The sequence below is a fragment of the Plectropomus leopardus genome, chromosome 7 (assembly GCF_026936395.1).
Source record: "Plectropomus leopardus strain MGB_pleo_1.0 chromosome 7, ASM2693639v1, whole genome shotgun sequence".
Classification (NCBI taxonomy): Eukaryota; Metazoa; Chordata; class Actinopteri; order Perciformes; family Serranidae; genus Plectropomus; species Plectropomus leopardus.
The window spans coordinates 28,013,962-28,037,032 of NC_142182.1; the positions used below are offsets into that span (position 1 = coordinate 28,013,962).

The 23,071-nt window shown below is 42.4% G+C and overlaps 1 protein-coding gene across 4 annotated transcripts in view; it reads left to right on the forward strand.

Annotated features, from left to right (window-relative positions):
* prickle1a (prickle homolog 1a) overlaps positions 1-23,019 on the forward strand; it is a 102,082-nt gene extending 79,063 nt beyond the window's left edge. For 3 of the 4 annotated variants that reach the window (XM_088080366.1, XM_042496118.2, XM_042496117.2), the window contains exons 2-8: positions 14,138-14,341; positions 16,919-17,032; positions 18,399-18,536; positions 19,802-20,005; positions 20,233-20,419; positions 20,519-21,388; positions 21,519-23,019. In XM_088080366.1, coding sequence (XP_087936492.1) covers positions 14,153-14,341; positions 16,919-17,032; positions 18,399-18,536; positions 19,802-20,005; positions 20,233-20,419; positions 20,519-21,388; positions 21,519-22,378 — 2,562 coding nt within the window. In that variant the 5' untranslated portion in view covers positions 14,138-14,152 and the 3' untranslated portion in view covers positions 22,379-23,019. Of the gene's footprint in view, positions 1-7,484; positions 7,716-14,137; positions 14,342-16,918; positions 17,033-18,398; positions 18,537-19,801; positions 20,006-20,232; positions 20,420-20,518; positions 21,389-21,518 lie in introns of those variants that run through there. The other variant, XM_088080365.1, reaches the window with a different exon arrangement.
* The last annotated feature ends 52 nt before the right edge of the window (positions 23,020-23,071 follow it).

The following is a 23,071-nucleotide window of genomic DNA, read 5'->3' on the forward strand; positions in this document are numbered from 1 at the left end:
ACCTGCAGCTGAGATTTTTCCTAATCATCTCTCTGCCTGTTCTTCTGCCTCATCATCTTATTCCCCTCGCCTGAACATCTCCACCTTTTTCTCCACCTGCACTTAATCCCCTCGTCAGTGTAGTTTGCATTTAAGCCCTGGTTTTCAGTCCAGTCTCTGTTTGATCCTTGCTTTGGTTGTGTGGCCCTCTGTTTACTGTTGTCTTGCTCTGACCTTGACTGACAATGTATTGAGTTTGAGTGACAGGACATGACAGGACTCAACTGCCTGAACCCTTGAGTGTCCTTTAATCCCAAAAACACCCCTGTGAATTACTTACTTCTGGCTGCAAAAACATCATCTATCACCAGTTCACCCACTGACAATATATCACAAGTGTCAAAAAATATACGTCAAAGCCACAAACGACAGAGAAAGGCGTGTCAATGTGGAAAACAGATGCACAGATCATCAGTTATATGTTGCCTCCCAAGATGTAAGACCTCCAAACACGTATAACCTTTGTCCTCTTCAGAAAGGCAAATACAGCAGACACGCAAATTACAACCAACATCAATACATTCTCAAAGTCAAACAAGACTGCACCTTCAGTTGGACATCTCATAATGAGAGCAGGTCTGGATTTGAATTTGAAGTGAGTCACGTGAGGGGGTTAAAGGGTCAACAACATCAGAGCAACAGGGAGCCTTACAGCAGAGATCATTTGGCCTCTCCTTTGCTCTCTCTGCTGTTTTTACTACCACCTTAATGACTTAAATTGTGTCCAATTAAGCAGTGCTGGAAAGAAGCATCCCCGCTCTCAGTCGTCAGAGTTCCCTCTGTGCTGTGGCACTGGAGCATGTGTTTAATTAGAACGCTCTAAAAAGACTGTAACGGAGTGTTTCTCCAGGAATGTTAATCATTAGTGGGATCCTGACTGAGCAGCTCTTAACTGTTTCGGAGTATTGTTGGATTCCACGGTTTGCCTTTTGAAGCTGTGTGGCTGAGGAAAATGCTTCCACGTGTTGGAATTGCCAACTTTCCCTCCCTTTAAAAAAAATCAGCATCCTCTCCTTCTACATCAACTTGCTCGTCATGCCAGAGTTTTGCCTGTTTTGTTACAGCGGTCTCATTCATGTGTCTGTTTGAGCCCGGGGCTGGAAACACACAGGAAATAGTTTTCTTGCTATGAAGGATATAGTGTTGAACTTCAAGGAAAGGTGAGGAGCAACACCCAGATGTGTGAAGTAAAAGTGGGGTGTGAGTTTTAAAGTGTGAGGTCATAAGCTAAAAATTTAGTGAAGTCTTGAAGGTTGAAAGTGTTGAACCTGGACGTTGACAGGGTTCTGTTTCAGCCAGAGTGATCAAACCTTTTTTCACATGAAGGCGTGGAAAACGTAAGCTCTCCTGGTCATGTGGAAAATGTTAAGTTTCTTGAAGAATTAAAAAATGATGGTGAACACACTGGTTTAAGGTGTTAATGGGGCTGTTTTGTAATTGTATGTCTATATTCTTAGTTGGTCCACAGAGACCACACATGACAGACTTTGCTGATCCAGTGCTTTTGTCAGTGCCGTGAGTAGTGTAAGAGCAGCCCATTCATCCTCAGTCCGCACTGTGTGTAGACAGCCACAGGCTTTTGTTGAATTATAGTGTCCTCAAATAAAGGGGCTTCCTCCCTTTAACAGCCCCAGGAGCTCTGTCGCTCCACTTCCCATTGTTCACAATGAGGTCCGCCTTTACAACTAGGTGAGAGGGTGTCAAATTGAGGGTGAAATATGAGCCGTCCCAATGGTACATCTCTGCAATGTTTGGCAAAGCAGTTAGAGAGCATTGTGCTTTTTGATAAAGCAAAGAGACACAACTAGTGTGCTGACACCGGGCTTTATTCAGCATAGGTGTGTTATGTATTACAGGTTGCTTCATGGAAACTGGACAGCATTACATCATGCATGAAGCAACAGGGTTACAGCAAATTCAATAAATGAGTAGATAAGTTAATATCGTTCATAGATTTCTTCCATGAAATCAGGACCAAAGTGACATCATTGACTCAACAAGTATTATGTTGTTGGTTTTATCCAACAGCATTACATACCATAATTTAATAATCAGATGCAGACAGCTGAGGATTTAAACACTGTGACCTTTTTTGTTGCTGTTTGGGAAGTCAGAAAATTAGATTTTCAGTCAGAGTTGAAAAGTTCAGGAGTAGTCCAATGAGTTTTTCATTTGGATTTTTTCCTACTCAGCGCTCTTGAGAAACGTGATTTTATTGAGGTCAAGTGAGTAGATATCTGTCTTTTAATTTCCATAAAAGTCTCTTGTCAGAAGCTTAGATCTAAGTTTTGCCCTCAGCTGCCTCCGACGTGTCAGAGTGAAACAGTAAAAGGGGTTATGTGCGGGTTATAGGGCTAACAAGCCCACAGTCTGACCTGAGTTGGTCAGCACCAATCTAGCTAAGTCAATATCAATGCGCTGACTGCTCCACCAGTTGACCTTTCCCTCCCTCTTTCAAGGCGTAAAAAAGGATTGTTGTTACAGTAGAGTGATAGGCTTTTATTGGCCTTTATAAGTGAGGCTTTTGTTGGGCCTGTGTCCTGCTAATACCCGTTGGCAAGTCATTTAAACCTTGAGAATGCCTACTTTTCTAAGGTAGCTCACACACCAGTGAGAGCTGTTTTTTAACAACGGTCATCAATGACGGTGAGTTAGTGACTGACCTTCCCTTTGCCCTCTTTGGCACCCCAGTTTATGGCATTTCTGGGAACTCACATTTGTCTCGTTTAAACACGTTATCTCAGACTTAAATTAATGCTCCATCTTTACACAAAGTCTGTGAGATACAGTGTTCAGCTTTGACCAGATGCTTTGTTTTATGGGTCCCTTTCTTTCAAGAACGTGTTTGGACCAGAGAAGAATGCAGCTTTATCGTCGGGCGTTGGTTCTGATGATCATCATCTCTGTCCTGTCATTGTCAGGGCATGCTGGTCATGGACTGCCACGCCGCTAGCACAGGGCGTTTTTTACAGCACTGAGAAGGTGCAGACCAGGTGTGAGGTGCTGTTCAGGTCATTGTGGCTATGACAGGGGAATGGGCCATAAAGCCCCAGGGCTATAGATTTATGGGTCATCTGGTGCTCTAAGATCAAAGGTCAGGGATGCATGACTTGTCCAACTTTATATTATTCAACCATCTGAGGCGAACCTTGAACTGTGCAGCCAACAACCTTTAACTATGAGACTCCGATAAAGGTTACACACATTTCAGTGTACGATGTTGAACTTCAGATATCTGGAATCGCTTCTTTAAACTTATTTTTAACTTTCTCAGAAAACTGAAACTTTAAAATCAGAAGAAACCATTCAAGGAAAGGCAAGTGTCTCTCTTAAGCCCAATTGTGACTGTTTAAATCATTGAATTAAAAGGTGATTAATTTTAAGGCAATTGGGCAAAACTCTATATATTATATGACTATACTATATGACTAAATTATTTGCAATTATCTGCAAAGTTCCTGCACACTAATTGGCTAAAAAAAGAAAAATATCATAAAATTAATTTAGGTAACCTTCATCTATGTGGGTGTTGATTTCAATTAAATCAGTAATAGTTTATTTTTATGATTTAATCCACTGGAGAAGTGAGTCCAATATGAGTAAGAGTCATAAGAATGACTGTTCTTAACACTGGTTTCACTTCCTTCACAATTATTTCTTTAACTGTAAAACTATAAAATTCTAGTCTTGATGATATCTACCACCCAAAACTCCTTTCAGTGGTCCCTGCAGTGAAATCTTATCAAATGGGTATCAGTGACCAAATGAGTATCATTTTAGGGGTTGAGAACCACTGGTCTACACTAGGGATAGGACAATATATGATTTTATTGTGTATTATGATAAAAAAAAAACAAACAAACAAACAAACAAAAAACCTACAATAAGTAAACTGTGTTGAATTTACTTTATCAGGATAATTATGAAAATCATGTCCAGCAACACATTAAGAGACTGCTGTAGGACCACTTTTAAAAGAGGCAAAGCCAAAACAGGCTAATGCACCATTTTCCAAAAATACAATATATCCTAACCAAGTATTGGCTTTTTTCATTGTTTTTTTTTTTTTGTAATTTTTCACTACAAAGGATGTACACAAAAAATGTCCTATCTGTGACACAATAAAAATATTTGTTTCTCAACCAAATGTATTGTAAAGTCAGGCATACTTTGTAGCATTTTAAGACTTTTAAGCATATTTTGATTATTATCGGGATAATATCGTAAGTCACAGTTATTTTGGTTAGGATAATCGTGACATGATTTTTTTGTATCATCCTATGCCTTGTCTATATGTCTAGTACCAAAACTTTTTTCTTTTTGCAAAAGTCTGCACAAATTTGTCTGCAACTCTTGTTCAGATTAGTTTAGCTCTGCATTTCATGAGTGTCCTCACCCAAAGGCAGGATGCTGTGTTGGCCCTCCCCTCTAAGAATTGCCAGTGGAGCAGGGTGCAGACTCATTTGGACCAGCACAAAGGCCTGAGGTTTGCTCTGAAAGGGTGCCTCTCCTCCCTGGCCTTGGCTCTTACAATGGCTTTGTCCACACACTCACACACCTACAGCAGGTGCCTTAATATTAGTCTGTAAACCTCTGAATGTCAATCATCAATCAAGTTTTTCTGTTTTGGATAACTTACTTTAATTTCATCAGAAAAGACCTCATCCTGTCTAGGCTGCATTAATTTTAATTTAAATGAGAGGAAAATGATGGTCAGCATTCACCGCCCACACTGTGATATTTTAGCACATGATGGTGTGAATGTGACGAGTGTAGGCGAGCGGAGTCACATGCTGTCAGTCATGAAGAGGTGAGCTAAGCAAGTAGTGAGTGTCTATCTTTTTTCCGATCTTTTTTTTGGACGATATTTTAATGAAACAATACAAGTTTATTAGAAGGTTGTGTCCCCAGTTTGCATGTAGACAGTGATATTCTGCTGTCTCATTAAAAGAGACTGTGGACTTTGCAGTAAAATAGCTTTGGATATACTGTTGATTTGTCTTAAATTGGCAGAATTGTGCACACAAATCAAATCCTCTGTAGTGCTTATGCCATTTTATTCAATCTGAAGATTCCCTGCTTCTGCTGCATTTCAGCTGAACTTTGTGAACTCTGTTATATAAGCCCCACTTAAAAAACCCTGCAGTGTAAATGCTTCACGCATGTGTTTGAGTCCACCGAATTACATCCTGACGTCATCTCCACAAAATTAAACAGCCCCTAAATGTTAATAAAGAAAGCAATTGTAGCTGTTTAATAGATTCCTTGCTCCGCAGTAAAACATGCTATGGCTTTGTTTTACTGTCTCAAAGTATGTTAACCCTCTGCTGCAAAACTTTGTGTAGAACAGGAAGAGCTTTTTAGTTCTCTTAGTCACAATTCTGTTCACTATAAAACTTGTCCTTTTGGGAGAATGTAACACTTTGACATTACAACCAAACAACCGTGAAATGATGCAAAAGGTGCAACTGTCCGAAGTTTGACCTGAACTGGTCACTTTTGTTTTTTGAGACCACAGGAAGATTTTCAAGTTCTGACTTTTCTGCAGAGGTGAAGGAGAGGCGGAGGTCAACTGCATCCCAGGGAGTTTCACTGGAAGGATGGATATGTGCATGTGGGTTTTATAACATAACACGTGTATGCTTTTAGTTCCCGTCCTATTTACAAATGATGAAGGCAACAGAAAGATTGGCTATTAGTTAGTACTAGACATGTAGTTACGATTGCTTTAGACTTTTTCTAAAACTTAGTTTCATAAGACATGTTTTGAATATAACTAAACTGTGACTGAAACTAAAAATGCCCAACACAAGTTTCCAGATTCTGAGGTGCCATATTCAAATAGCTTGTTTTGTCTGAACAACAGTGAAAAACAGAAATATATTCACTTTACTGTCATGAAAAGACAAAGAAAAGTAGATTATTACATCTCAAAAAAGAGAACCACCGAATTTCTGCTTTAAAAATGACTGAAATTATAATTTGATTATCAAACTGTATAAGATTTATTTTCTGTCAATGGCCCAATTAGTTAATGGACTTATTGTTTACTATCGGAACTGAACATCGTTTAGTTTGTGTATAAGGCAGTAATAGAAAAAAAACAAGGAAAATAGGCAATAATGCAGAAAATAAGCTCTGTGACAAACATGTATGATATGTTTCATTTGGGCAAAATAATCTTCACAAATTAACACCACTTTTGTGATTTTGTTAAGCAAAATTACAATTTCCAGAAGTAAAAAGCTAAAAACACTACAACACAGTCACTTCTTCCACGTCATAGACAGTGTTCGCCAGGCTGTAAAGCCGTGCACATTTCGATGACGCTCAGTAGTCTCATTTCGCCTCTTGTTAGCAACTGCCTTTTTTTAGACTTCAACATTCAGGAGTTCTGGATTTTCTGACGTATTTTATGTCATAGAACACAATGCAAAAGCTTGTGTTGACCACAGACCTTATTTCAAGTATCTAACCAAAAAACCCGTTGACCTCAGGACAAGAGAACCAGGAGTGAAATGCAAACAAATTTCCAGGTTTTAGTACCCATTCCTGCAACAGTATGACTACACTATGATTCCCATAGTAGCCTACAGCTACATTGTGCATTTTGCAGGACTTAGCAAAGTTGAGCTGAACAACATTGCATTTTTAACCTTCAGTCAGACAGTGTTAAACAGATACTTCAAGCTTTGTGGTTGAAGTGATTTCTTTGTATAGGCCCTCTGTGTGTCCCATATTAAAGGCCTTGATTGCTGAACTCATTTAGACTCGCTGACATCATGTTCAGCCAGAGGGACGGGTTATTTGGGGCTGAGCCAGGATGTTGTAGATGCTAGGAAGCAATATTTCATCACAGGATAAATAAAGCGTCTTTTGTTCACTGGATTTGACAATCACTCTGTAATCATAAAGCCGTAGTTAGCAAACAGCTCTCTGTAACTTAGTGACATTTTAGTGCACAAGAGAGGAGAGAAAAACCACTGCATAAACCAAAGGCTGACTCTAATGTTCACCACCTTCCCCACATCTTGGAGCCGTTGATAGGGAAGGAGAACGAAAAATGTCATGTGAATGCTGTTGTGGAGATGGGGCGGTCAGTGTGGTAAAATGATCTCTGCCATCACTGATGTGCTACTTAAAAGTGCAGTTCCTGTGTGCTGAATCTCTACCGGTGGTTCTCATTTGGAAGCATATGTTTGAAGGGAGGGTCAGCGGTGCAGAGCCGCCTTGCTCTTCCTTTCCCCGCCATGACTGGCTGTTCTGAGGTTAAGGGGCCGGCACTGATGTTAGGAGGGCTGGGTTGGGGTAGAAAGGGAGGAGGAAGGAGGAGGAGGAGGAGGAGTGGTGGGTGAGAGAGACAAGGGTGGGATGACCATCTGGTTGAGCTCCTCCATGTACACGCACACGCACACACCCCTCTCAAACACTCTCTCCCACACACTCAGACAGACATCTCCCTGACTTTTTACAGTCTCAGCTTTGATATGGGCTCTTACTGTGCTGACAGCTCTGGTAGAGAAGGCTGACTGCTTCTGTGCTGGATTTAGAGCTTTGAGGAGGATTTTTGCATAGATATGGAACCCAGAGGCTGAGGTTGAATCTAGGACTGGATATAGTGGTGATAAGATCCTTTTTTTTTCCTGCTCGCCTCAGGAGAGTTGGCCTAAACTGAGGTAAGTCAGCAGGGAAATGACTGAAGATGTGATGTTTTTTACAGCATTTTTTGTAGTGAGGCTTAAAGAAAAAAATACTTTTATAAGTGGATATTAAAGTATTGCAGCATAACTCATCATGAACTGTCTTTTAGAAGCTTCTTTGACTCTGATACAGATTTATAAATTTAAGACATACATGAAATCTCTTGGATTATTTAGTTTAATAGGAGGGTGGTTTAATTATTGACCTGTGTTCTGCATGATTCACGAGACATACGGCACATCGCATGAATAGATGGAGATTAATGCATGTTCTGATCAAAATCTACCCTCCCATGAGGTGATGTGAAAGAGTTGATTTTAGGTCCCCTTTGCTGCAAACTGAATCGACTTGGATGTGTTTGATGTCTATGTGACAGCAGCACGTGTGTGTGTTGAGTCTTAGTAAAGTCTGGCTGGCGCATGCAGGTGGTCTCCATAGTGTAGATCTCTGTGGGGATGTCACTCCCATCCATTTGGTCTTGGAAAAACACTCCCCTGGCCCTGAAAGGAGGCTTCAATGAGTTGACCAAGCCATGTAGCACCTCAGTGTTGCATAAACTCAACTTCTCGTTTGGTCTTCAATCAACCAACGTCAGACTTTAAGCAGCATTTTCACCATTGCATCTTCAAGCTAACTGGAACCAAGTCCTCTGCTGACAGGAATGACGTGACTGAACATCCCCTTCAGTTTTTCACCATAGATTTAATGATGATCAGTTGGTTTATTGGATCATTCACTTGCAAGTTTAACCTTGAATGCTGATTAACAAAAAGATATTGCCTATCTGGCATGACAATGTTAGTTTGTTAGATGACTTTTTTTTTCAAAAGGGATGTAACAACAGTGCCAACAGTTGACAGGCTGTCATTTGAAGATATTTGTGTATACAGGGATAGCAGGGAGCAATGATATGCTACAAGTTCAGACATAGCTCTTCTGACATAAAAAACAGATTTGTTTGACTTCAAGCTCAAGTAAGCACATATTTTGAACAGAAAATCTTGTTTTTCTCTTCAAGTAGAGCCTGTCCTGCGCTGCTGAGCTTGCAGGAGCCAAGTTAAACATGTCGGGCCGGTCCAAACTGACAGAGAGCACTGTGTTGGCTTGTGTGTATGTCCATCATCCACCTCCTAGAGGAATATAGACAGTAATTCAGACCAGAAGCTGCTTATTTTCCCTGTGCACTCTCTCAAGGGTTGTTAATGCAATGCCCCAGTGTCGGGGCTCTGGTTTAAGTGTTGTTGGATACTCTTTAAAAATGTCATTGACTGCTATATTTATTAGTCAGCCATAGTAGGAAGTCCTGTGAATTTGTATTCCAGAAAGTGATAAATAACATCACTCAATAGTTCACACATAGTCTCTGCAGTGCGTTTTTGGGGTGAATACAAATGTAAGGTTATTTTCTTCCTAAATGAATCAAGTTTGCACCCACCTCCTCACAGAGCTCCTGTTATATAGAGCTTCTTGGAATATATGTACTATCAGAGTCATTGTGCACTTTTTTTCTTGAGCACAACAACTTCATTCATTCCAAATATCTTGTGGGATGTTTTAAAATCTTCATTCATAGTGTTCCAGCTTCCCTCTTTCACCGGCCACAACTTTCATTTTATCTCCTTTGTGGAACAAGACAAATTAACATTTTCATACATGTCAGTCACCCTGTTTTAGTCTCAGTTTTGTAGCACCCCCATCACCCTCTGGCCCTCCGTGGGCAGATCAGTCAGATATGCAGGCCTGCAGCTTCCAAAGCCATGTTAACAAGCACCTTTACAAAAGAGCAAGGGGCTGTTAAACATTCAGGACTGCAGGGGTCTGGCCAGTGTGGGAGGAGGGCAGGGCAGGGGGAGTGGAGCAGTGAGAAGGGGGAGATGAAAAACTAAGCTCACAAACCATACATCCCTTGTTGGGAGAGGTACTTAAAAAGCCAGCACAAGTGATGAGTCAGTGAGTTAGAAACATGAATGGATTTTTAAACAGGACTACTGGGCACAGGCTTAAAGTGTCAGGGGGGGCCCTTCACCTGCAAAATGTCACTCAAATTAACACTTACCAACCAGAAAGAGACAATAAAAGACCACAAAGAGATGCATAGGAACTGCATAGAGACATAAAATATCTACAAAATGAGCAAAACAACCGCAAAGAGACATGACAAAAAGGAGACACAGAATGACCAAAAAGAGACTCACGATTACTGCAAAGACACATATAAAGAGCAAAAAAGACACAATACCCCCCGCGCGCGTGCTACAAATTTAGTCGTGAGAGACTCACTAATACTACAAAGAGACACAAATTAACTATATAAAGGGGTGAAACAACCAAAATGACACACAAAATTACTTAGAAGACACACAAAGTGACCAAAAAAGATAATATTACCCTAAAACAATCAACCTCAAAGTGATGCAAAAGGACAAGGAGACACAAAACAACCAAAAAAGACAAAAAATGACTTTGAAGAGAAATAAAATGACTACAAAAAAAAATTGAATTATCACAAAGTCTGTATGCGTATTTTCAGTGCAGTGTAGGAGAGGTGGCGGGGCCTTTTACATGTCTGTGCACAGGGGCACATTGTCTCATAATCCACCCATGGTTGGCAAGTCAATATGGTGAAGTTAGTTGGCTCAGTGCTTCTGTCATTCAAAAAGTTAAGGAAGCGTTCTGGGCAAGGTTGGAGGAAATGAACTGCATGACATATAAAGGAAAAATTAGCATGCAAACACATGTGGTTGTATCAGAAAGCCCCTTTGCCTCACATCGAGCTGTGTACCTCCTTTATTCCTCTTTGCGGGCCTGGCCTAAGTTCAAGCCTGACATTCCTGTGAGTCAGGTTTGGCTGCATGATACATCCTTGCGGAGACTTAGCCAACATGTGAAAGCAAACATCTTTCTAACAAATGTAGTGCATGAGTGAGTCTGTGCCTGATAAAATGTGGGGCTGTGAAGTTGGAGTCTCTCCTGGCTCCTGACTGAACCTGCCTATAGTTAGCTATCTCCCATGTGAAACCCAAGCCGCTCTCAAACAAGGCCACATTTTTGCAGGTTATTTTGGTCTCATTTGCAAGTCAATAGATGGGAATAGAACAAGACAGTGTTTCTTGTTCGTCCCCCCCTTCTCTCATCTGAAGACAGGTTATCTGGGTTTGAGGGCTTTAACTGTCATGTATAAGGAGATAACACGCTACATCTTCAGGAGGAAAAAAAAATTCCATGGAGATAAACAGGCTCTTGATGGAACAAGCCTTCAGTGGATTCCTCTACAAAGACGCCATTGTTCAGGACATCAGAAGCGTTTTAAGGGGACGTGTCATAAGCCAATCCGCCTGACTTGACACTTTGTGGTAATGCAGGCACAAATTCCAAAAAAAGCACATGAATCCACTGCCACTATCCATTATGCGTAACCCTGATAGCCTTTGGGCAGGCTAGCGGAGGGCGTGCCAGTCGTTGGCAGCGGCGAGGCCACAAGGCTGACTTGTCCTTTAGGAAGATGAGTTGATATGAATAGCCAGTAGCCGCCTTGCATGGTATGCTTTATGTGCGGTAGTTAATCATCCTCAGGAGGGTCTGGTGTGCCACTATCTCAGAGAGAGTTGTCACTGAACGAGAAGCAGGGTACATGAGTGTACAGCTGACTCTGACAGGGTGTTTATGTTACTGTGTGTGTGTGTGTGTGTGTGTGTGTGTGTGTGTGTGTGTGTGTGTGGACCAGCTAGCCTGTGTCTCTATGTCCGCACGCCATCATCAGTGTTGGCTCCAGCATAAATGTGTGCATTCCCTCTTCATGTGTACATAGGAGCTGCACACTCCCGGGGCAGCCAAGCATATATCATTCCAGGAGAGAGCGCAGATTTTCAGGCCCTTTACTGTCACACCGGCGTTCAAAGGCTGAACTCGAGTGTGTCTGGTTTTCTCAGCTGTCTCTGAGCGGCCCTCAGTGCCCTTGCCGACCATAGGGGGTAGAGGCTTTTGGGGGAGGTGGTGTTGTAAGGGCCAGGCTGCTGGACGCTGGCTGGGCTCCCATTTGATCTCAGCAAGAGCCATTGGCCTATGAGAGATGACCACAACTGGACACACATTCATCATTTCGTGTCTGCTTGGTCCTGCAAAGCTAACAGCAGATCAGGAAATGAAGCAGGCTTTTTCTTTTGTCACAAAGAAGAAAAAAAACTACATTTGTCAAATTGCTCATTTTAAATGCTAATATATTACTTAAAGGAAGACTTTGCTACATGTAAAAGAATACACAACACATTCCTTTCAGAAGTTTAACCTGTAATTCATTAGAAACAACATGCGTTCTTGCTCAGTTTAATCAACTAAGGGGTATTACTTTCTTAGTGTGGTATGACCAGTAGCATTGTGGCTAATGTTGGCAAACTTCAGACTGATGTTTTTGACAGACATTACTGAATGAGCTGACTTGACAAAGATAACATTAATTCAATGACTTTTAAAAAGATATCCAACTATGCACTGTTTTTTTATCTTAAGGCAAGTAAGACTGACTTTTATTTTTTTTTATTTCACTTGCAGTTAAATTTAAGACAAATTTTAGACTAACCAAAACTGAAAGCAAAAAACATAAGCTGGAATTAATCACAGGACAGGAAAATTTTGCTCAAATTCTTGTAACGTCAGACATGATTTCTTTTTTTTCTGTGTGTGTGTCTTTTGGTGGAGACAACACCTGGATTGGCAAGTTTCCTTGCCCCTTTAATGCTTTTCACTCTGCATAAGGGATTTTACTTCCTTGATTGTAATCGAGATGAGTTTGAAAAATGTTTCACATAAAATACACCGAACTTCGTATTCACTGCTTTTTTTAAATAGCAAAATCTTGATTAAATAGCCAATTTTCATTGAATTTGAACTCCCCAATGTCATCCAGGGTACAGTGACAAATTAGCAGTGGTTCCTCTGCTCTGAGCATCTAACCCAAAAGAAAAATACTTGTCGTTGCTATTTCCTTCATCCTTAACTGCATGACTTTAATGTGCAAGTCATTTGGAAACAATTTTTTAAATTGATTTTTACCATTTCTCTTGAAATTTTTCAATGTAATGTCGAGGAAAAAAAAAACCTTGCATAAAATCCTACTTCCCATGTCTTTGCATTTTTAAAACTTTTGAAAACTTGATTAAGGACATTTTAATACAAAGAAAAGCCTTACTATAACATTGATGATTTCAGTGCTTTTCAAGACTTTTTAAGGATCCGAGGGGACCCTGCTACTGTAGTACATTCATGTCTGCAAAGGTGTGGATGTAAAGAAAAGCACTGGTGACTATGGCCACCACACACATAGATCAACAGTCTTTCATCTCCTTGCTCTATTTTTCTCCTTCTATTGTATTGTCAGTGTCCAGCCGAGCGTCAGTCGACCCCATCCAGCCAAGTGCCCCTCTGTTCATCTCTCTCTACTACTTCACCTGTCCGCCATTGTTCTGTCTTTCTAAAAGATGAAAGGATGATCAGACATTCACTGCAGCAGGTTGGAAAACAAACAGTCCAAAAAAAAGGGGAGATGAAGGGAGCGACCAGGCCTGTGGACATTCCCCATATGGTGGCCCACGGTCTTGAGGCCAGGCCTGTGTTTATACAGACCTCAGGCTCAACTGATCAAGCCAGCATCAGATCCCATGTGGTGGCCCCTCTCGGGACAAAGTATGACGTAGCACCTCAGCAGGCTGAGTGATGACTCATGCAGACCTAAGCACCATAGATAAGGTGAAACCTACAGATTTAGCAGGCACTGTCTGGTGTGTTCTTGCTTTCGAGTTGGTGGCAAACTGAGTTTACAGCATAGGACAGGGATGTGAGGTCTGTGCTATACAAGCATACATATAAGCAACTGTGAATTCACTGTGTATTTCTGAATAGCTAACCGCTTGTTATTGTCACTATAACGAGATCAGACGTCACCTCATGAAGCTTTGGGAATTTCCTAATGGTTGCTATATCCTCAAAGCCACATGAGGAGGGCACATGTTTAACTGCCACCACAATAGCAGTGAAAGGGTATAGTTCTCTTTATGAGTGTCTTTATGAAGTCGACTCATCACCAGAAGCAAACCAAGAAAAGCTTGCTCAGATGCCATAATGGGCTTTTGAGGGGGGCTGTGGGCCTCATGAAAGAGACAGTGATGGTGTGATTCAGCCGGCGGTTAACATTTGGTGGAATGGCACTGACACGAGAGAACAGGATTAGATGGAGTGAGGAAAGAGGAGATTGGTTAATGTTACGGCTTGTTAACCAGTATGTTTACTTGTCTACTTCAATTCTCCTTCTTCTTCCTATTCTCTCCCCCAATTTCTCTAAATCATTTTCTTTTCTGATCATTTATATTTATTGTATCCTTTATATTTTTTGTCTTGTTTGCAGTAAAAAGAGAGTCTGATGAGCTTGGCGAGTGCAGCAGTGTCGGCGGCTGGCTTCCAGGGAGGGGCACGCCAGCGAGACTTGATGATGGAGCACAAAGTCAGTAAGCTGAACTCTGGCTTCCAACGCAGCTCCACCTCTGACGATGACTCAGGGTGTGCACTGGAGGAGTACGCCTGGGTTCCACCTGGTCTTAGGCCTGAACAGGTGAGCACAATATTTCTCACAAAGGACTGTTTTGTGTGGTGGCTATAAGGGTCAAAACACTACATTTTAGAAAACACAACTTCCTGGGCCTGCATTTTTACACAGAACCAATCAGCATCAGTCTGCTCCAGTGTATCATGATGCGCTGCATCGCTGTATCCCGCAATCAAAAGAGGCCTGATGGGCATGACATTTATCGCACCAGCGTCCGCCTCTAGTGTGACATATAACATTGTCAGGGCCTTCTAAAACAATAACAAAGGCATGAATGTGTCAGTCACACCTTCTCTGTTATATGGCTGCTGATCTTGTTCTCTGCTCAGAGGTTTAGGAGCTTCCGAATCTCATTGTTTTCCCAATTTGTTGACATTTGCGGCTGCCGTTCTTCTTTGAATTAGCTGCTATGCTAACAGTTGCTTTTTAAATCTGTTGTGTTGGGTCACACACATAAACACATCATCAATATGTCACACCCATGCTCCCCAAGATCACGTCTTTCCATCTTTCACGTTTTACACAGACCTCGTTTTGGGCCTGTTGCTACCTCCGTTCCCAGCTCAGAGGCAAGACAACTCCGTCCTCCCTCTCTATGATCATGTTATATACAGAGCAACCCTTAAGAGGATAAGTCGTTACGGATAATGAATGAATGATTTTCCAAAAAGAAAATGTTTCAGAAAACACCATAACATTTAACAAAACTCTCTTCACAAAACATTGTATAAAGCACAACATTTCAGAAAATACTGCAACGTTTTACAAAAGACATTTCAGAAAACATTTCAGAAAAAACGTCATTTAAAAAACACACAAAATTTCACAAAACGCAACGTTCAAAACATTTTGCTGAAATGTTCAACCATCAGGGCCACAGAAATTTTTATAGCTTTTGTTCATGAAATTATTTGAAAAGAGATTGTTCTTGTCAATTCTGGTACCTGTTTCACTGGTTCACCGCACTGAATGATTGTGTATCCTCCTGACAGAGAGTAAAAACAGCTCTGACCTGATTTCAACTCCCTTTAGCCCATTTGCCTGGCCCAGATAAATGCTGTTCAGCACGTTACTGAATGACATACCAACTGGATGATGACACTTTGAGACAGACAACATATTTCATAAAACTTTTGCTTTGTCCCTTTGTTTGAGGCAGACTTGTTAGGCTCCACCAGGCAGCCACTTACAGACAGGATGTGTGTAGTTTTATTTACAAACTGCGGTAAGGCAAAAGTCTGCTTGTGATTATCAGAGATCTGTTAAGAGGAGGACTTGGTGGGTCGAGCTTACTGCTGCTGGCGGTATCGGGAATCAAGGGGCCGTCTTTTAACGAGCCCTCTCCTCCACAAACACAAGCAGGGCTGGAAGTTGTGTCCGCGGGGCAGCCAGTGTGATGTGGCACTTTTCCCAAATCGGCTGCGTTTTCCCCTCTTTCCTCTCTTCTCGTTTCCCTCCTTTCTCTATACCGCTTCCCTTGTTAAACAACACACATGGAAGCAATGAGGGGGAGATGGGCAAGAAGAGAGCAACAGAGGATCTTAAATCCCAAACATGCAGGGCCTTTTGTTTTAGAAAGGCAAGGGTCAACTGTAATGCCTTTACTGCGGTCATTGCCTTGAATGGGCCATGTATTATGGGTCATCATTACAGTGAAGACACACATAGGGTCAGGGTGATAGCTGACTGTTCCCCAGCCCCTAGGGAGCTGGATGAGGGGTAATAGCAGCATGAAAATGTGCATAATTTATGGTGGGGGGCAAACATTAGGTTGATTGTCAGGGTAAATTGCTGTTTCCCCCACTCTAGACGGCCAAAGCTGCAGGAAGCCCCCCCCCCAACACACAAGACAAGCACATCCCACCTCTTTATCTGGCTGCCTATAATAGCCCCTCCCTCATAAAGTTTAGTTTTCAGTGGTCGGCCCCAAGGGTCAAAGTGCCACAGCAACAGGCTGCTTTGTCTTGTCCCTATAGAGACAAGCATATGACTGGAAAACACAACCATTAAACTGATTTGACCTGTTGACCTGTTTTGAGTTGTTTAACGCAGATTCATGGAGAAAATGTTTCCTTCAGTGCCATCATCAAAGAGCATCCATGCTCTGTCAGCATTTTGAAAAAAAAAGCTGATTTGGGGGTTTGAGCAAACGCATTGATTCCACACAGTCAGTCTTCCGTACATTTTACACAGAGCTGTCCCAGAATGTGTCTCATCCTAAATTAATGTGTCGGCTCTCTGGCTCCTCTGTCCAAGATCATAACAGTAATATATTGCTGCAATTCAACAGACGAATATTTGGGTTTAAAAAGAACAACTTCTCCGGGAAACAAAAAGCAGCTATATGCTCAGATTGATGACCACACAGTCTTAAAAATACATCATTTGGAATGGGTTTCATTTGTCTTGTGTGGGGATTCATTGAATTACAAAATGTTTTTTTGCTTCATAATCAGTGATATATTTCAATTTTTTAAGTGTTTTTTCAGGAGTTACACAAAAAACAAGTACCTGTCAATGAAGCTCTCTAAAATGGCTTTTTTCGATGCCTAATGTCTTTACTCCATGCTATGATCTCTCCAGGTCCAGTTATATTTCTCCTGTCTGCCTGAGGAGAAGATCCCCTATGTGAACAGTCCGGGAGAGAAGTTTAGAATCAAGCAACTCCTCTATCAACTCCCACCACATGATAATGAGGTGAGAAGATTTTGTGTGCATGTGCGTAAATGCAAATATCATAAAATTCACCCCAGCAAGGCTCTCTCATTTTAAGATTTACTCCGCATTTTGTTTGAGCAGTCGTATCTGTTGCTGCCCGCTAAACCCACAGCGTTAACAGCCTCACCATCTACATGCCATCCCACTAATGTGAGCCCTTGGCAATCACGTTGACATCACACTGGGGGATTTTTGTTCCACAATCTTGTAGACATGCAGTGTAGGCACAATGTGACTTTTGACTTGATGATTTTATGATGTTTGCCGGGAGCCCCCACCAGCAGGATTCCTGTCATAGCAGTGGCTTTTACGAGGACCGCTCAGCAGGAGAGAGGGATGCTGGTTGAAAGAGGCTTTATGTGATGCCACCACCGCAGTGGCACCATGGTTCGACTTGGCTGTCTCTCTTCCTTTGTTGCCCGTCCTCTTGATTTCACTCTAAACACAGGCCTTGTTTGTGTAAACGTCTGCTTTCCCTCTTGTTAAGGCTTTGGGACACATCAAAAAGGCCCGTTGTAAAAATGATGTTCTCAATCACGGCTGTGGGTGGAGATATGTAGGGGGTGTAGGAAGGGCAAGCTGGGGTCAAGAGTTGCCTTTGTTCAGCATGCTCTGGTTTGCTCTCTGCCCTCTCTCATACTTACCTATACTTATATCCTTTAATACAATTTTGGCCCTTAAAGGGTTTAATATGAAAGGGCCATTTGAAACACAGAAGGTTTTTCTGTACTAGACATTAAAAAAAAACCCTATTCACTCATGTAAACCATAGACTGTATATAAAGATAGACAACATGTATCTACTTCCTCCCACATTACAAAAATTAAATCAAAATATCCCAGAAGTGACCTCTGCCATCTTGAGCTGGTGGTGTTATTCAGAGCAGGATTTCATGCAGTTGGTATGAAGTTCCAACCCACACATCCATCAGACAAGTCTCCAGAAGCACCATTGATGGTGGGAAAACCAATTGGCACAAATAGCTGTCAATAACGATGTCACACCCATTTTTTATAGCATCAAATAACTAATTAAAACCCAAAACAAAAACAACAACACTTGAACATACTTCAGAGTGATAAGAACCTATAATGACAGTAACCATCTTCGAGAAAATTGAATCTATACTTTCAAGTTTTTCGTTTGGCCCATGTCCTTTCCTCTAACATGGAGGGGGGCGGGGTTTATCACTTGCCAGCCAGCCAGCAGGAGGGGATCAAGATTTCCTGGCCTCACTTTAGGGGAGCCATCATGTCCTCCATCTTTGTTTTCCAGTCCATTATGTAAATGTGTGTGATTGGGAAATTGACCTCTGTACCCCTAACTTATCACGTTCCTTCCCAGGTGCGATACTGCCAGTCCCTCACTGAGGAGGAGAAGAAGGAGCTGCTTATGTTTAGTGTCCAGAGGAAGAAGGAAGCACTGGGGAGGGGCACAGTGAAACTGCTGCCCCGCAATCTTCTGAACAGCATTTGTGAGCATGTAAGTTCCCTGTCTTGCCTGTGTCATTTACCAATATTGTTTCAAATCCCAAAAGCCTTTTTCGCTATTGAAATAAGATTTACTCCCTATTCAGTTCTTTGTACATCTGCATGTATTTGGTATTTGGCAAATCTGAATCCAGTTTCAACCAAAACCCTAGAGAGGAAGCTAAAATAAAGATCTCAGTGTCAACCTTGCTTTTTAAGAGTTCCCTAAATACAATTTGCAGCCATGCAGACCTCACTGCTGAGCGGTTTGGAGCGGCTCGTGACAGTGTTTCACTTAATATTTACAATGCTCATTGAGCAGTCAGAGGGTGCATATAAACCTTGTCAAAACATCCCACTGATGTAGCACTCCACTAGACATCCATACTTTCTCCTGTTTTCTTTTCAATGTCACTAACCGTGTTCCCATAAACTTACTTTTATGCACATTTTTAAGTATTGCATAAGAAAATCTGAATGGAAACAGCAGAAGTTCTAAAGCTTGCTTGAGGTGGTTTTAGGCTCCATCAAAAAAGTCGTTTCACTAAATGGGATATGAAAGCGCCCTTGTCGAATTTGTTCTAAAATAGCAAACCTGTAACTCACACGACTGCATCTTCACAGATATACCCATTTCATTACCAGATTGCATGAAACATGGCCAGTACAAGCTGACGTGAAAGAACAATTGCCTAATTGAAACAAAGTCTAGATAACTTCTCTCCATTTTTCTCATAGATGGGTTAGATGGCCAAAAGGGCTTGTTTGACTTCAGGTTTCCCACGTCTACCTTTTCTGCTCTGTTACTGGCAGATTACAGCCATGCAAAAAAGCAGATCCTATACCACCAACTGGTTAAACTGCTCTACATAGCCTACTTTATCAGTTCAAAACCAGTTGATCGAAATGCACCTATTTGGCATTTCTCATTTGCAACATTTTGAAAGTCTGCTTAAGATTGGCTTGACGACTGAATAGAAACACGGCCATTGTAGTTGATTTGAAAATGCATCCTCATATAATATGTTGGCCAGGAAGACAGGCCATGAAAGAGACACAAACTCTGGAACTGCACTTTGGAGGACTTGATGGAGTATTGCACAGATTGGGACATATATCCGCCTCACATATGGGCTTGAAGCAAAAACCAAGTCCATGCAGTTGTTTGATAAATGTAAACATCTATGCAGGATTCAAATTATCTTATCACAGAATAATTGATCTACAGTCATTACAGGAGGCTCTAATCAATCACATGATCATGTCTGCATATTACAGTGTGGTGAAAACATCAACGGTGGAGAAATGGCAGTGTTCTCCTCGAGGGCGGGCCCTGGGCTTTGCTGGCACCCTGCATGCTTTGCCTGCTCCACATGCAGTGAACTGCTGGTGGATTTGATCTACTTCTACCATGATGGAAAGATCCACTGTGGAAGGCACCATGCTGAGCTACTCAAACCACGCTGCTCAGCCTGCGACGAGGTATAAACCACCAGACTGAAATGCTGACAGAAAACGGTGTAGAGAAGGAAAAACATCCAGAGTTTGAAGTTTATGGTCTTTCAGAATTACTCTGGGATGGCAATAAAATTTAATTTATAACTCCACAACTGTCTTGGATAAATCCAGCATGAAAATACAGACTGATGGCAGTCAGGAAGGCAAAAGCTGGCAGTTTTATCTCATCCAGTCTACATCTGTGTCTACAGATTATCTTTGCTGATGAGTGCACAGAGGCAGAGGGGCGCCATTGGCACATGAAGCACTTTGCCTGTTTTGAATGTGAGACAATCCTGGGGGGACAGCGCTACATCATGAAGGATGGCAGACCATACTGCTGTGGCTGCTTTGAGTCTCTCTATGCAGAGTACTGTGAGGCCTGTGGAGAGCACATCGGTAAGATGGTATTTCCAAGAGTAAAAATAAAACTCCTGTCATGATTGCCTAGCCTTTAGAGAAGTATTGCTAACCACCTCAACATTCCCCATTTTCCAGGTGTTGATCATGCTCAGATGACCTACGATGGGCTCCACTGGCATGCAACTGAGAGCTGCTTCAGCTGTGCCCAGTGTAAGAGCTCTCTACTGGGCTGCCCCTTCCTGCCACACCAGGGCCGCATTTACTGCTCCAAGGCCTGCAGTCTCGGGGAAGATGTGCATGCCTCGGACTCCTCTGACTCTGCCTTCCAGTCAGCGCGCTCACGTGAATCCCGCCGCAGTGTGCGCATGGGCAAGAGCAGTCGCTCAGCTGACCAATGCCGACAGTCACTCCTCTTCTCACCTTCTGTCAATTATAAGTTCCCTGGCTTCAGTGGAAACCCTGACGACACCCTGACCAACAAGCTTGCACACACGAACTTATCTGATGAGCATTTCTGGAGGGAACGTGGTGAGGAGACTGAGGCCCCCGAGGACCCGGAGGAGGAGTGGGCTGAGCATGAAGACTACATGACTCAGCTGCTATTAAAGTTTGGGGAACATGGGGTCTTTCAGCAAGCCACTGACTCCAGACCCACGGATTTCTGGATTGCTGAAAAGGATGCCAAGTCAAAGCAGGAGTCATTAAAAGCTGGCAGTGGAAGCGGGGGTGGAAGGGGGAGCCTGGCCAGTAAGAAGTATCAGGCTGACATGTACTGGGCCCAGTCACAGGATGGGCTAGGGGACTCAGCCTATGGTAGCCACCCAGGTCCAGCGAGCAGCAGAAAGATACAGGAGTTGGAGCTGGATCATGGGGCTGAAGGAGGCTTCCAGGGAGAGGAGCCACAATGGTACAATGACTCTTTGGAGTGCATCACGGACGAGTTCAAGAAGACAGATCAGAGTGTCCGAGACTCTATGGACTCACTGGCACTCTCAAATATTACCGGTGAGTAGATATGACATGATGCATCAGACCTTAGAAAGTAATATTTTATAGGATGGCAATCATTGTTTTATAAAATCAGGTTCTGAGTCCATGCAAACATTTTTTTACAATTTTTCTCTCTCTTCTCCAGGCGCCTCAGTAGATGGTGATAGTAAGGATAGACCTTTGGTATATTCCCTGCAAGGCTTCCATGAACTAGAGACAGAAGACTGTGAGAAAACCAGTAATATGGGAACCCTCAACTCCTCTATGCTACACAGAAGTGCAAATTCCCTGAAGAGCCTTGTATCTGAGCAGGAGGAGGTGGAGGAACACCTTCCAGAAGAAGAGGTGCCTCTCCCAGAGGACATACCCAAACCTCATGTCCCTGCCCTCAGGAGGACACGTTCACAATCTAGGCCACAGCAGGTCAAGTTCTCTGATGATGTGGTGGACAATGGCCACTATTGCGATCTTCCAGTGCGCCAACCACCTATGAGTGAACGGACTCGCCGGAGAGTTTACCACTTTGAGGAGCAGGATCAGGAACTTAACTCTGGTCGCCACCATCACCACCACAGGAGGCATCGCAGTCGCAAGTCTCGTTCTGACAATGCTCTTAACCTTCTGCCCAAGGAGAGAGCCCAAATGCGCTACAAAGTGGACCATAGAGGGAACGCCCTCGGCCCCAAGATGCACCAAGCCTTCCACGGCCACCCAAATCCTGCCGCCATGTCAGACTATGGGCTACAGAGTCAAGCCATGGGGAGGTTCTTGGATATGTATGGGGATGACGATGACTGGTGTTCCACATGCTCTTCTTCCTCCTCCGATTCTGAGGAAGAAGGCTTTTTCCTGGGTCAGCCCATCCCTCAGCCCAGGCAACATAGACACTTCTACACCGATGACTTGCCCAGCCCTGTGGCAGGCATGTCCTCTCCTCCTTACGGCCCACGGACTAAGTCCAAAAAGAAGAAAGGGCACAAGGGAAAAAACTGTATAATTTCATAGTCTATCATGGCTCTGTTATCCTCAGCTTTGGGTAATGCTTTGCTGCTCACCTCTGCCTCTCATTTTCCACTGTTTGAAAATACAGTCTGCTTGCTATTAAATGCTTCACAGCACTCAATTTTACCAAGATGTTTTTGAATACACAAGTCCTTACTCTGAATCTTCAAAGGTGTACGCATAGCATTGCAGATCTTGCCAGTAAAGTAACAAAGTATTTGAGAGTAATACATATTTATAAACCACCATCTAAACTGTTTATTTAACAGTGAAGATATTAATGTATATATTGTAGAATTAAAAAACAAAAACAAAATGGCTATTTTTATACCCTTGAGTTCATGACATGCTTTTTACCAGAACGGCATTAACATTTAACTATTGGCAGTTGGTACAGAGCCATTTCTCCACGAGGGTGTCACAAATTGACAAGCTGACACTGACCCAAGCTCTTCAATGTGTTTTTCTTCCAGGCTTGTGCAGCGCTAACATAAGAGCAACACTGTGTGTATTAAAATGCCTGGTTGAGTGGTGTATTTATGGGTCACTGTATTGTAAGCAAATCATTGTAATCTGTAAAAATGTACAAACTGGAATATAAGGCTAAGATAGATGATAATTGTAATAAAAATATCTATATATCATGATTTGTGTTGTTCTTTCCTGCACGGTAGTACTTCATGGATGTAAGAAATG